Source organism: Prunus dulcis, chromosome 8 (assembly GCF_902201215.1).
Source record: "Prunus dulcis chromosome 8, ALMONDv2, whole genome shotgun sequence".
NCBI lineage: Eukaryota > Viridiplantae > Streptophyta > Magnoliopsida > Rosales > Rosaceae > Prunus > Prunus dulcis.
In genome coordinates, this window is record NC_047657.1 from 15,974,872 (window position 1) to 15,990,296 (window position 15,425).

At 36.9% G+C, this 15,425-nt stretch overlaps 1 protein-coding gene and 1 pseudogene across 1 annotated transcript; both read left to right on the forward strand.

The window, feature by feature from the left end:
* Positions 1-519: 519 nt before the first annotated feature.
* LOC117638605 (disease resistance protein RUN1-like) lies at positions 520-5,350 on the forward strand. Its single transcript, XM_034373704.1, has 5 exons — positions 520-1,481; positions 2,039-3,152; positions 3,254-3,562; positions 3,684-4,562; positions 4,733-5,350. The coding sequence occupies exons 1-5, from the start codon at positions 520-522 to the stop codon at positions 5,348-5,350; spliced, it is 3,882 nt and encodes a 1,293-aa protein (XP_034229595.1).
* An 871-nt stretch (positions 5,351-6,221) lies between these two features.
* On the forward strand, positions 6,222-11,161 carry LOC117638606 (annotated as a pseudogene).
* The last annotated feature ends 4,264 nt before the right edge of the window (positions 11,162-15,425 follow it).

Below are 15,425 nucleotides of genomic sequence, written 5' to 3' on the forward strand. Positions count from 1 at the left end.
GTTGAAGTAATATATAGTTCTTTTTATTTCCTTTCGAGAAAAATTTAGTAGAGACTTTCCTATAACGCGTAATTGGAATACATTATTTAATTTGATTGAGTTCTGAGTTGTTGCAACTCTTTTCATAGACTCAGGGATTCCATGTTCAGAGTTTGAAGTAACGTATAGTTCCTTAATCCGAATAATTGATGTCGTATTGGAGGGAGCCAGCCAACCAGTAATCATGTTGACCCCGGAAGCATCAAGAGGTGCTTCTCCTTAATTAGATGGAGATTGTGCTCATCCAATAATTTTGTTATTTTTTATTTTTTTAAAACACTTCCAATCATTCAACTCAAACCGGCCTCCAATTTTTTATTTGGGTATTTTTCATTTTTAATTTTGAAGGAAGGCCTGTATAATTAATATAGAAAATTCATTCATGAGCATGAGCTGTTTGTATATATACACCATCATCTTTCAACAGAAAGACACCACGACAAGCTGTTTGTACTTCTCCTCCTTCTTCAGTCCTTTATCATGTCTTCTTCCTCCTCAACGTCTCGTGGGTCGGATGCTGCCAGTTCACTTCCCATCAAACTCGATGGCACCAATTATCCTCATTGGCTTGCCCAAATTGTTCCCATCTTACAAAGTCGAAACCTCATGGGTTATGTGGACGGGACCAAGCCTTGCCCTGACTATTATGTCACCGATCATCAAGGAAAAATAACCTTCACCGTTGATCCCGCATATGACCGGTGGATTAGAGAGGATCGGATGGTCCAAAGTTGGATCAATGCCTCGCTTGCTCCCTCTGTTTTGTCTGTTGTGGCTATCGCCACTAGTTCACGGACTGCATGGCTGTCTTTGGAGGAGCGTTACGCTTCTCAATCTCGTAACCTTGATTCTGGCACAACTTCCCCACCTCCTCCACCAGGCAGCGGCGGTAGTAGTCCTAATGATAATGATAAGGGCATTGGCAATTTATATGGTGGTAATAATGGTGCCACCTCGCCTTCGGGCCCTTCTCATCCATCTAGTTATGACGTGTTCTTGAGTTTCAGAGGCGAAGACACTCGCAGGACTTTTACTGACCACCTCTATACAGCCTTTGTGAGGGCAGGCCTTCGCACATTCCGAGATGACGATGAACTAAGGAGAGGAGAAAATATTAAGCCGGAATTACTGAGAGCTATAAAAGAGTCAAAATGTTCTGTCATTGTGTTCTCAAGAGAGTACGCGTCTTCGCTTTGGTGCCTTGACGAGCTGGTGATGATCCTGGATCGCAAGAGGACCCCTGACTCCAACCATGTCGTTTTGCCAGTATTTTATGATGTCCTTCCATCCCAGGTGAGGAAACAGAAGGGGAGTTTTGCAACGGCATTCGCCAGACACGAACACGAAACACATGAGTCGATGGACGATATAAAGAGATGGAGGGCAGCACTTACAGAAGTTGCAGATCTAGCAGGGATGGTCTTACAAAACGAAGCTGATGGGTACGTAATATTTATTTTAGAAAAATTCGAGTTTTTGCTCTTCAAACTCATTTTTTCTTGCCTCCAACCAATCGTAATTCGGTGATTAGGGTTCAACTAAGCAAATGACATAATAAAAGGGCTTGATATGTCATATTTTCTATTTTAATAGCCGGTGTTTTCGCAGGAATTTAATATACCTTTCAATTGATTTAATAAAAACAAGCAATGTATCACCGTCAAGGTTCAAATTTTTTATTTTTTTAACTAAAAGACAGTGTATCTAATATATATATATATATATATATATATATATATATATTTATATTCAAAAATGGGGAGGTTTCTTTCATCACAAGAAAATTTTCACTTAAGTAATGAAGGAGATAATTCAGCATTATGAAGATCAGAAAACAAATCTGTGCTAGCTATATTTCTTTCATGTGTTATGGTTTTAGGTGTCATATTATTTCCATGGAACTTTACAGTTTAACAATATTAGTCCAGACATACGTGTCGGATTTATTCTTCATTGTGATTTGAATATTCTATATATATATATATATATATATATATAGGCATGAGGCGAAGTTTATCCAGAAAATTGTTAAAGTGATTGAAGACAAGTTAAGTCGCAGGCCATTAAATGTTGCCCAACACTTGATCGGAATGGACTATCTAGTTGAAGAAATTAATTCGAACTTATGGTTACAAGATGAATCGAATGATGTTGGGATACATGCAATTTATGGCATGCGAGGAACAGGGAAGACAACCGTTGCCAAATCCGTTTATAATTCAAACTTCAGAAGATTTGAAGCAAGCAGTTTCCTTGAAAATATCAAAGGAAGTTCAGAACAATCCAATGGCTTAGTTCAAGTACAAAAACAACTTCTGAGTGACATTTTGGATGGAAGAGAAGTGAAAATAAGCGGTGTCAGTGAGGGAATAACTAAGGTTGAAGATGCCATTAGCTCTAAAAGAATCCTTCTTGTTCTTGATGATGTGGATCATATGGACCAATTATTGGATGTAGTACTTGGGATGAAAGATCGGTGTTATCCGGGAAGTAGAATCATCATAACAACTAGCAATGTAGGGTTGTTAAGAGCTGATCGTTACCGAGTTATTAAGGTGCATGGCATCAGAACTTTCACTGACGGCGAATCACTGGAGCTCTTTAGTTGGCATGCTTTTGGAAAGGACCGTCCAACTGAAAGTTTCATGGAAATTTCCAAGAAGTTTGTAGACCACTGCGGAGGACTTCCCTTAGCTCTTAAAACTTTGGGTTCTTCTTTATCAGGGCAAAGCATGGATCTATGGAAAAGTCAATTACAAAAATTAGAAGCTTTCCCGAACGATGAAATCATGAACAAACTCAGAATAAGCTATGACTCTTTGCAAGATGACCATGATCGAAATTTATTCCTTCATGTTGCATGCTTTTTTGTTGGAATGGACAATGACGTCATCGTTAAAATACTAGATGGTTGTGGTTTCCAAACAATTATTGCCATTCAAAATCTCCTTGATAGATGTTTGATAAGAATTGATCGATGCAACAAGTTGCAAATGAATCACATGATTCGTGACATGGGAAGGGGAATTGTTCGCTTAGAATCCAGGCAGCCAGGGCAACGCAGTCGATTATGGAATCCTAAGGATTCTTACGAAGTATTGACAGAGCAGAGTGTAAGAGAAACATACTTCTTTTGTGTATGTTTAACTTTTGTGCATCCATTTTGGTTACTTATCCAAATATTTTACTTTGAAATTTTTGTGATGATTACTAGGGTACAAAAAATGTTGAAGGTCTTATCCTGGACATGCGTATGCACCCTGGATACAGTGTTCTCTTGAGGTCAGATTATAAGCCACCCTTAGAAACCAATGCATTTGCAAGGATGAAGAGACTAATGTTACTCCAACTTAGTCATGTACAACTCCAAGGAAACTATCAAGAATTTCCTAAAGGATTAAGATGGCTGAGTTGGCATCAATCTCAGTTGGAATTTTTACCCAATGATTTTCCATTGAAGAGTTTGATTGTTCTTGAAATGTGCTATAGCAGTTTGAGACGAGTTTGGAATCAGAGAACTGAGGTATGTTAACTCTATACATTATGCTTTCCTTTTTGTCAGGTTTTCGATGCTGGATTTTGCATTTATAAATTATAAGAATTAACTGTTTCCCTCTTTGTTATTTATGTATTTTTTTGGACAGTATCTCCCAACAATGAAGATCATAAATCTTAGCCATTCTCATGATCTTACAGAAACCCCTGACTTTTCGTTTGTTCCGAATCTAGAGGTTCTGATTATGAAAGATTGTCTAAGCTTGGTTGATGTCCATGAATCCATTGGTAACCTAGAGAAACTGAGTGAGGTGAATATGGAAGATTGCAAAAATGTTAGAAAGCTGCCGGACATTTCTGGCCTAGAACTCCTTGAAAAATTGATTATTTCTGGTTGCTCAAATCTTAATGATTTTCCAGTGGACATGAGGAACATGAAATCTTTAAAAGTTTTTCGGGCGGATGGCGTTCCATTTCATCAATTGATCCCACTAGGGCAACAAAGTATTCCAGAATTGTTTTGGACTTCTTATTTGCCAAGCAACTTAGTAGATTTAAGCCTTGGACATTGCAATCTTTCTGATGATGATTTTCCTGGGGCATTTAAAAACCTATCCTCATTGCGAAACTTAGACCTAAGCGGTAACCTACTTCAGAGCCTACCAAATTGTATTAGAGGTCTTACGAAGCTCTATACACTTTCTTTTTCTCAATGCACAAGGCTGAGATACCTTGTAAGGCTACCCAAGGTAGGAGAACGTATTGTAATCTCCGGATGCAGCTCATTGGAGAAAATATCGTATCAATCGATTTCATACCGACCCACCCGCTTCGTCATCGGATCCAACTGGAAGCTAGCTCTACTTCAGGGCTGCTTCAAGTTTGAAACCATTGATGCATTTGACGATGCAGAAATGATCAAACTTTTGTGCTTGACCAACTGGGCATCCATGCGAATTATTATGGACACCACACATGATGCGCTTGTCAATGCTGCTGAGACTGAGAAGACGAAGCAACCCATCAAGGTATAGTTAGTAAAATACGGAAAACGTGAGTGTTTTCAAAAATTACATATACCTATGCGTATAATACGCGAATTTACTGTCATGTATGCTAGTTTGCTCATATTGCAAGTGTTCTTGACCAATATATGATTTTGTTTATTATTATTATTTTTTTTTTCTCCATGGAATAGGCATTGTATGAAAATGGTATATTCAGCACATTTCTTCCCGGAGACCAGGTTCCAAGAGAGTTCATCCACTACATAGATGGAGTCTCAATATCTTACACCGTGCCTTTACTTCCCAACCTCAAGATCAGAGGCTTGAACGTCTTCGCGGTCTATACAAAATCCGACACTCCTAGGTACAGTTACAGTGCTAGGGATTCATCACTTAGACCTATAATGGGTCAAGTCGACAATAAGACTAGCGGCGTGGCGTGGACCTACGGCCCGCTGTACTATGGCGTCCCGAGCGACGGAGAGGATGTGACATGGCTGAGCCATTGGAGGTTCGGGGATCAATTGCGAGGGGGCGATGAAGTGGATTTTTTGGTGCTTCCGAAACCGGAGATTTTGGTAAAGAAATGTGGGATCCAGGTTGTGTACGAGCAAGGAGAAAGGAGCTGGAGGAGCTACACGGAAGATCCTTTTTATCCAAATGTGATTGCTGGAGAAGAGTCGGTGTATGGGTTTAAGTGGGATCGTAGAGGAACGTACTTCATCACTCACTCTACGCCAGGGCCAACTGCAGATTATATTACTAACCATTTTGCATCTGACTTCAATTACCTTAGGCGCATCACTTGATTCAAACTGAAGGATACGATATTATGAGCTGGATACTAAACGTTGTCGTTTTCCTGTGTATTGGAGTCAATTTAATTCATGCATGCTGTGCTGGTTGATCAGAATAAGAAATGTTACGAAAAGAGAGCAGTTCATAAAGTATGACTGTAGAAATACTCCACAGGTCATCCCTTGTCAATTAACAATTTTTTTTAGGACTATTTTCATTGAGAGAGACGATAGTATATTAAATTCACGTACACTACACAGTTGCTAATATTCGAATCCAAAATATTGCATGCTGGAGTAATTACTCCAAACCACTACACTTGTGAGTCTTTTATTCTTCAATTAACATTTTATGTTTCGTTTTACAATCACATTTTCTTATTCGACTTAAGGTTTGTGAGCTGAGGGATTTAAATAAATAACATAATTTCCACCTCATTTGGTGAAGAAAATTAATGAACAAATAATTTGATGGCATTTCTCCAAGAAGTTGCCAGCCAATGAATGTCATATTACTTATGAGGGCATTTGGGATTAAAAACCCGCTAGCTGACTTTCCAGAAAGTATTGACTACAACAACTCATTTAAAGACAAATAATAATAATAATAAACTTGGCTTAGTCGTATCGTAGCAAGCAACCATTCACTCTACTTGCACCAGGTCAGAAAATAATGAATAAAAGAACTGCATTCTTTATTCATCATGGTCGGTGAAATCATTGCCACCAGATATTCCTAAAGGCGTCATTGACATTTGCATATCTTGTTCCTAGAATACATAACTGGAAAAATAAAAGTTTGTGGTTCCAACCTATGATCAGTTCCTTCTAAAAATTAGTACGCACATCTTCATTTCAAGGGCAGAGATTCGCATGTTATTCGATGGCTCTTCCTCCACACAGCTATGACGTGTTCTTGAGTTTCAGAGGCGAAGACACTCGCAAGACTTTTACTGATCATCTCTACACAGCCTTCATAAATGCAGGCTTTCGCACATTTAGAGATGACGATGAACTCGAAAGAGGAGAAGATATCAAGCCTGAACTGCAGAAAGCCATCCAGCAATCGCGAAGTTCTGTCATTGTGTTTTCAAAAAACTACGCGTCTTCCCGATGGTGCCTTGACGAACTTGTCATGATCCTAACGCAAAAGGACGTCGGATCACGTAGTTTTACCAGTCTTCTACGACGTAGACCCATCTCAAGTGAGGAAGCCGACGGCAAGTCTTGCAACAGCTTTTGTAAAAAATGGGTCCTTGAAGGTCAAGGTGGAGAAACGGAGGGCTGCACTTACTGAAGTTGCAGATCTAGCCGGGATGGTCTTGCAAAATCAAGCTGATGGGTAATTAATTAATTTCTTTATTACAACTCGTACATATATGCATTTTTTTAAAAAGAGAATTATATATATGACCTTGGATTATATTATATCTCCTTCCAGATTAATTGGTAAAAAATTTATAGATAGAGGCTATTTGGTGCTATTTTTCTCTCTTTTTTGTGTTCCCAAATATAATATTATATGATTTGTTTTTAATTGGTACCTGAACATTGACTTTCACCTAACGTTATTTGTCCCAATTTAGTCTATCAATAGTACCAAATAAACATATAAAAAATAACACATCTCATGGGCAATTTTGGTACTTGAAACATATTGTTCATATGCGTATCAAAGATAATGATGAGGAGGCAGAGATAGACTTAGTCAAATTGGCTAGAGAGAGGACGTGCTCGCCACTCTGCATCCGAATTCGAATCCCCTTTTTCGTAATTAGATTAGTTTAAGGTAGAATATCGTTTGTAATAAAAAATAAAAAAATAGATAATGAGGAGAAAGACACAAAATTGCCATAAGGTTTATAAATTATTTTTACAAAGTTTCATTTTTGTACTTATTAAATTTAAATGATTAATTGAGGTGCAGACATGGACTTAGCCAACTTTGTTAGAGCGGATGTGCTCCTCACTCTGTACATGAGTTCAATTCCCCCACCCCACTCTGTACAAATAAATAAAAGATTAATTGTGGTACGTAGAATTTTGGCATGTTGTTTCCATGAGACTTTACAATTTAATTATGTTTCCCTTGTTTTCCATCTTGATTGCAATTTTCTAGGCACGAGTCAAAATTCATCAAGAAAATTGTTAAGGTGATTGAAGGCAAATTAAGTCGGACTGCATTCAATGTTGCCCCACACCCAGTGGCGGATCCAGGATTATGTAGCCAAGGGGGCTTAGTGTAAAATTTCTGAAATGGTTGTCCAAGGTTGGGAGGTTAGGGTTTGAGAGGATGGGAAGAGGGGCTGTGGAATTGGGGGAGAAAATGAATCTGTGCAGAGCTGCTGCTTTCGTTTGCTGTTCTGTTTTTTTTTTTTTTTTTTTTTTTTAAACCTGGCCCAAAACGACGTCGTTTTGAGGCCAGGTCAATTAAAAAAAATTTGACTGAGCCTTGGACCAAACGACGTCGTTTGGCAAGGCTCGTTTTAAAAAAAAATTATGCGCAGCGCAGCTGCGCAGGACATTTCGTTTGGGCATTTCGTCGAGCACATTGTGTGCATACAAGGGGGCTTCCAGCAACTGTCCAAGGGGGCTTTCATGGACTCCCTTGCCAAATTTCCAGCCTTCCAAGGGGTCGTCCGACCCCTCTTGTCCCAAGGTGGATCCGCCACTGCCCACACCTGATTGGAATCCATTCTCGAGTTCAAGATATTAATTTATGGTTACATGATGGATCAACTAAAGTTAGAGTACTTCTCATTTATGGGATGCGTGGAATAGGGAAGACAACCCTTGCAAAATTCGTTTACAATATAAATTTCAAAAGGTATAAGGGAAGCAGTTTCCTGGAAAATATCAAAGAACATTCAAAGCAAACCAATGGTTTAGTACAAATACAGAAGAAACTTCTTTCTGATGTTCTGAATGGCAAAAGAGTGAAAGTAGGGAATATTAGCGAGGGAATAATTAAGATTGAAGATGCTCTTAGCTCTAAGAGAGTTCTTCTCGTTTTCGATGATGTGGATCATGTCGAACAATTAGATGCAGTACTTAGGATGCAAGGCCAGTTTTGTCCAGGAAGCAAAATCATCATCACAACTAGCCACGCAGCTTTGTTAAATGCTAGCCACCAAGCCATTAAGGTGCATAACCTTGAAACTTTTAGTAGCAATGAGTCACTGGAGCTCTTCAGTTGGCATGCATTCGGGCAAGACCATCCCGAAAAAGATTACATGGAACTTTCAGAAAGGGTGGTAAACCTTAGCGGAGGACTTCCATTAGCTTTGAAGATTTTGGGTTCTTCTTTATCAGGGAAGAGTACAGTTGTATGGGAAAGTGCATTAAACAAATTGGAAGCCATTCCAAATGGTGAAATATTGAATAAACTCAGAATAAGCTACGATTCTTTACAAGACGAACATGATCGAAGTTTATTCCTCCATATTGCATGTTTCTTCATCGGAATGGAGAAAGACGTGATTGTTAGAATACTAGATAGTTGTGGCTTCTACACAATTGTTGGCATTCAAAATCTCATTGATAGATGTCTGGTAACAGTTGATGAATATAACAAGGTGCATATGCATTACATGATCCGGGACATGGGAAGAGGTATTGTTCACCTAGAATCAAAGGAGCCCGGGGAACGTAGTAGATTGTGGAATCATAAAGATTCTTTCAAAGTACTGAAAGAAAAGAATGTAAGATATATTTTGTGAAATACTTCTTTTGTATGCATCTGTGCGGTGTTCGTTAATCAACTTACAGAAGTGTTTATTTAATTTTTTTTATTTTATTAGGGTACACAAACAATTGAAGGCCTTGTCCTGAACATGGGAATGCATCCTGCATATTGCACTCCTTCAAGAAATTCGAATGAGGTAACATTGGAAACCGATGCATTTGCAAGCATGCACAAACTAAGACTACTCCAACTTAGTCATGTACGTCTCATTGGACGCTACACAGAATTTCCAACAAAACTAAGATGGTTGTGTTGGAATGAGTTTCCATTTGATTATCTACCCAATGATCTTACATTGGAAAGCCTGGTTGTTCTTGAAATGTGCTATAGCAGCTTGAGACAAGTCTGGAAGGGAAAGAAGGTATGGGATCAAGACAATATATTTCTCTTTTCTTTAACGTTTTTAAGCTTATATTTTATACAATTATAGGATTTGATCGACTCTTTCCCTTTTTTTCTTTGTTGGCATTTTAACAGTATCTTCCATCATTGAAGATCCTAAACCTCAGTAATTCCCATCGCCTTACCGGTACCCCTGATTTTTCACACGTCCCCAATGTAGAAAGCCTTATTCTTAAAGACTGTACAAACTTGGTTGATGTTGAATCCATTGGAGACCTAAAGAAACTTGTTTATTTGAATATGGAAGATTGCAAAAATATCAGAAAGCTCCCAAAGAACATTTTTATGCTAAAATTCCTTGAAACACTTATCATATCTGGTTGCTCAAGTCTTAATGAGTTTCCAGTAGAGATGGGGAAAATGGAATCTCTGAAAGTGCTTCAAGGAGATGGAGTTCCAATATATTGCTTACTCACTACGATTGTGGAGGTCAAATTACAACCAAGAAAAAATCCAGAGACATATTGGACTAGTTATTTACCATGCAATTTAGTGGAATTAAGTCTTAGTGACTGCAATCTCTCTGATTATGATTTTCCTCGGGGTTTCGGTAACCTGTTCTCATTGCAAAGATTAAATCTAAGCTGTAATCCAATTTCTAGCCTACCAGATTGCATCAGAGGCCTTAAGAGACTCGAGGAACTCTCTTTTTCACAGTGTACGAGACTCGAGTCACTTCGAGGGCTACCTCCTGTGGCAGAATTGATAGTAAATGGTTGCACATCATTGGAAACAGTAGCATTTCAATCAATGTCGTACCAACCAAAGATCATCTTGGATGAATCCAATTACAAGCTAGTTGAGATTGAGCACTACTTCAAGTTAGAACACATTGAAAGAGTTGATGAAAGAATGATCAACCTTTTGAGCCTGGGCAAGTTGAAAGCCACGGAAACCATTATGATGGACAGTACCCTACATGTGTTCAAAACTTGGATGAAGAGTAGGATGCATCCCATCCAGGTCTCTCTCTCTCTCTCTCTCTCTCTCTCTCTCTCTCTCTCATGCCACGCTAACCTTGTGTCATGTGATGAGAAAAATGGACGCATAGGGTGCACATGCACCCGTCCCATATATTTCTGTCTTTATATATACAAGATTTACTTCACTAATATATTTTGATTTCCTTGGCATAGGGACTGAATGAATATGGTATATTCAGCACATTTCTTCCTGGAAATGAGGTTCCAGGCCGTTTCAGCCGTAGAAGTAGTACACAGTCGTCAATATCTTTAACCGTGCCTATACGTGGCCATCTCAAGATTCAGGGCTTGAACGTCTTCTCTGTCTATGCAAAGTCCAACAGTGATTCTCCTAAGAACATCAATGCCAATGTTGAATCAATACCTAACCCAATAGTTACTGCAGTTAAATTCAGTAATGAAAATGGAAAGAATTTGAAGTGGGTATATGTCCCTTCATTCTTTGGCGTTCCAGATTATGGGAAAGACATGGTATGGTTAAGCCATTGGGGTTTATTAGGAAGTCAATTATTAGATCGTGGCGATCGGGTGACTGTTTCAGTATTTACGAGATTTGAGTTTCAGGTAAAAAAGTACGGCATTCAGGTTGTGTACGAGCAAGAAAAGAAGATGAGTACTCGAGAAGATAGAATTGACACAAGTCAGTCAAATATGGTGCTCCAAGGTATGTGGATGGACGATGATCAGAAGTGAGATATTTTTCATTACTTTGAAATGGTAATCAATACAAAGCATATAGAAGACCAATAATGTTATTTGTACCACATTTACTAACCACCTCTCTTATAAAAGTGATACGCACCCGTCCATTTATATGGAAAGAGAAATGCTAGCAACCTTCTCTCTAACCTTCTCTTTTGGACCTTCTCCCTTCTCTTTATGACAAATGTCATTTTCCTTACACTTAAAACAATGTCATTAATGCATCTCACAATTTAGTTTTTGTTTTCCAAGTTTACCCTTTTAAAATGTATTGGCTTTTATATTTCCTTCAATTTATTCAAATTTTGTTATAACTTCTTTAGCACATTGTTAAAAAATAAATAATAATAAAAACGTCATATTTAAAAAAAATAAAAAAAAAGTTTGTTTCATGACATTGTTATCATCTTTATTTATTTTTTTTTTTAACAAAACATGCTTTCTCTTTGGAAAAATTAATAATTTAAAAAAACTTTAGTTTTNTATTTTCTCATTTAATTTTTAACAAGGTGGTAAGAAAGTTATAAAAAAAAATTAGCTTGTTATTAAAAAAAAAAAATTAATACATTTAATAAGGGTAAACTTGGAAAACAAAAACTAGTTTGTGTGATGCATTAATGACATTGTTTTTAGTGTAAGGAAAGTGACACTGGTCATGAGAAGAAGGGAGAAGGTCCAAAAGAGAAGGTTAGAGAGAAGGTTGCTAGCACTCCCCTATATGGAAATGGGATCCACATTTATTAGAGAAATGGTTAATAATGCGTCCTCAGTAAATGTCGTAGAATTAGCATCTTTCATTGGGACAAAAATCAACTAATTACTACAATAGTTGACAATATGACTAACAAACTTTGATTCAGCAACTAATTGTTGACTCTGCTGGGTTTGTTGCTTAGATGATTATGAGGCGGCAGATGTTATAAGTTTCCCAATAGATGCTCTTTTTTCTCCATCTGTCATTGCTGGAGATTTTTCAGAACCTGATAAGGTGATGTCAGGAACATACTTCCTTAGCAATCGACCTGAAGAAATTGTTGTGTATCGGTGGTTATGGTTCGATGACTTCGTTACGGACGTTGAGGAAAATATAGGTATGTTCTATAACCTAGATAATTTTTTTTATTTTTTTTAAATTTTATATATGAGTTGACAGCCTTAGGCTCTATTAGGTGAGAGAACAGATGTCGAAAATTTAGAAGAGGAACATGATGGGGACACAAAATTTGGGGACAACGGATCCACCTCCCGTCAAAGAGAGGGAGGGAAGGCATTCAATTTCGGTTGGAATTACGTGGTCAGCATCTTCACGACGACAAAGAAAATTATTTGGAAAGCAACTCCGGACAACTTCCGTTGCGGCGGAACAGAAGGGTACTAAATGGAAGCTCCACCAACCCAACTGGGAAAGAAAGCCACGGAAGGCAAGGCCCATCGTAAACAGAACAAAATTGAAGCAAGGTGTTTTAATTTGATATGGATTAGATTACGGTGGTGTGGTGATGGTCAAATAATGATGAAAACCCTATATATAATGGAAATAAATAAATTTAAAAAGGTGCATGTTGTGCCCACATTCTACAGTAGAGAGCCTTCTCCATGTGATGAGCTAGAGAGAGTTTAATTTTGGAAATACAAAACATGATTAGTATCCTAACTTATGCCTTAATTATGCTGTTAATTAAATTCGCGGTCCAAAAATCATTACCACATATAATAATTGGAATGTTGGGAAGAGGAAAAATACTCTCAATTAGCAAACTATCATTGCTTATAGATATATATATATATATATCTAGCTTGTTAATTGCCACTTTAATCACGATTAGAAGGCCTTTGTATGTTCTAGTCCTAGGATAGGGTAGCTTCCCCTCTCCCTAAATTTTTCAAAACTCTGAAGGACCTTATAAAAAAGGGTTAATTTGACTTTAGTACCCGAACTCTCACCCTTAAGGCATGTTTGTTCATACATTCTCAATTTTAACAAATAGTGTTTTAACAAATTTCTCATTAGAATAGATATTAGGCATGATCGAAAATACCCTTCAATTGACATTGAAACCAATGAAAAGGTGGGACCCATGCCAACCACGTAGACAATTAAGGGAAATTTTGACAACTGAAACCAGATTGCAAAAAATTAAAAAGATTATATGATTGTTAAAATTGAGAGTGCATGGAAATATGTCTTAAGAATGAGAGTTCATGGTACTAAATTGAAATTAACCCTATAAAAACGCATTAGAATTTCTTTTTAATTTTTAAACCATGACATCCAGAGATTACAAATCACACCTTCTAATTGTTTTTTTTTTTAAGGAAATTTTTTTTTTCACACCACTAATATTAATAGTAAAAGGAATAACCACAACGTTCCACTTGCAGCAATGCTTTTCTTTTGCTTAATTTCGATCCTGGCTTTCACCTTTTTATCTTTCTTTTTATAGATAACTTAAAAAGCTTGTGCATGCAACAAAGCAAGAGAGGGTGTGCACATGACACATGACACATGATCGCACAAACACAGTGGTGCCCAAGAGAATCCAACCAACAATGCTTCATCCAGGTACTTGTTTAATCAAAATAATCATTTCTGATTTCGGGTTATTATAAATTGATTATATAATTAATTAAAATCATCAATAAATAAATAAACTGTGATGATCCACAAAAGACAACAGAAAGAAAGAAAAAGAAAAAAAAACATTTCTATTTCCAAAACTTTAGAGCTTTTTGGTCGAGAGAAATCTCACTTTTGCTCATTGAAAACCCTAAGAATCGCTCTAATCCCAATTACCCTAATTAATTAAAGAACAAATTACTTTCTCTTCTTTTTATTCTTTTTCTCTTTTACCTTTCTTTCTTTTCCTGAAATTGCTTTTTGACCTTTTAGCACTGGAAAAAGAGGGGAAAAGTCGTTAAGCACTGAAAATTCATAATTAATCCCAGTCTAAAGATCTCAAATTTTTTTTTAGAAATGTTACCGTTGAAGCCCAGGTCATCTAAAATGGCATCTTCTAGAGAATAATGAACACATGCTCATACATTGCAATGGGGAGCAAATCAATCAATTAGGTTAACTACAATGCCAGATATATATATATATATATCTCTCTCTATAGAATAAAGTAATTCTAAGCTTTTATAGCACTAATGATTTTGATGCTTCTGGTTAGTTTGATAGTGTCTGTTTCATGGTGGCTTTACCTTCAAGTATTTGAAGAACAAGCAAATGATTGTCTCTATTAGCACATCACTGGGGACACCCAACATTCCCTCGGTATGCAGGGTCAAATTGGTAGGTTCCTGCTGATCATGTGAGCTATGTACAAATAATGTCAAGACCTATATCATAAGAGCACTTCATGATTTGCTTTTATGAGAAGAAGAAAAAAATTTGGGTTCTTTTTCTGATTTTTGGGTTAGGTCGATCTTAGAATCCATTATATGACATAATTTTCCACTATATATATACCTAATTAAGTATCATATATAAACCCACTAAAAAAATAACGTTCTTTTTAAGATTTAAAAAAAGCTACATGTCAATGGTCTCAAGTTTGAATTCTCATAGCACTTTGATAAAGTGCGTGAAAAACTTCGTCACGGTTGAATCTTGAGTGAGAGTGCAAGAAGGATCAATATTTATCAATTTCTAAAGGACTTGACAACCAACATAGGCTTTGCACTGTATAGTCAATATTAGTCAACTATACACACTATAAAATTAAAATGATTTAGTAATATTTTTTTATCAATTTAAATTGACCCTTGTTGATGATGGTTAGCCACCCAAAGTATAAAGGTTCGTTCGAGAGTATTTTGAATAGACCAATAATCACTTTGATAAAGAATCACTTATAAGTGGTTTTAAGTAATTTTATGAAGAAACATATAAGAAGTATTTTTTTCTAAAATCGCTTAAAGTGATTTTTATAGAAAAATATATGAGAGACACTTCTGCCCATAATCACTCTCAAACGAAAACTAAATTTGAGCGTAATATTGGTTTAACAATCACCCCGGCATATTGCCTTCGTTTTTTCCTTTTTATAACATTTGATGTCGGCTTGGGCTCAATAACACAGGTAGTGGCAACTCCCCCACCTAAAATTATAAATAAATTTTTTTAAAAAAAATCATCACTTAATAATCACTTAATCAGATAACTAATAGAATAACAATTAATTATTGCTCTTCTGGAGAGTTTTATTTTATTTTTAAAGAACGTTAGGCCAAGAATGCAAGACAGGAAGAA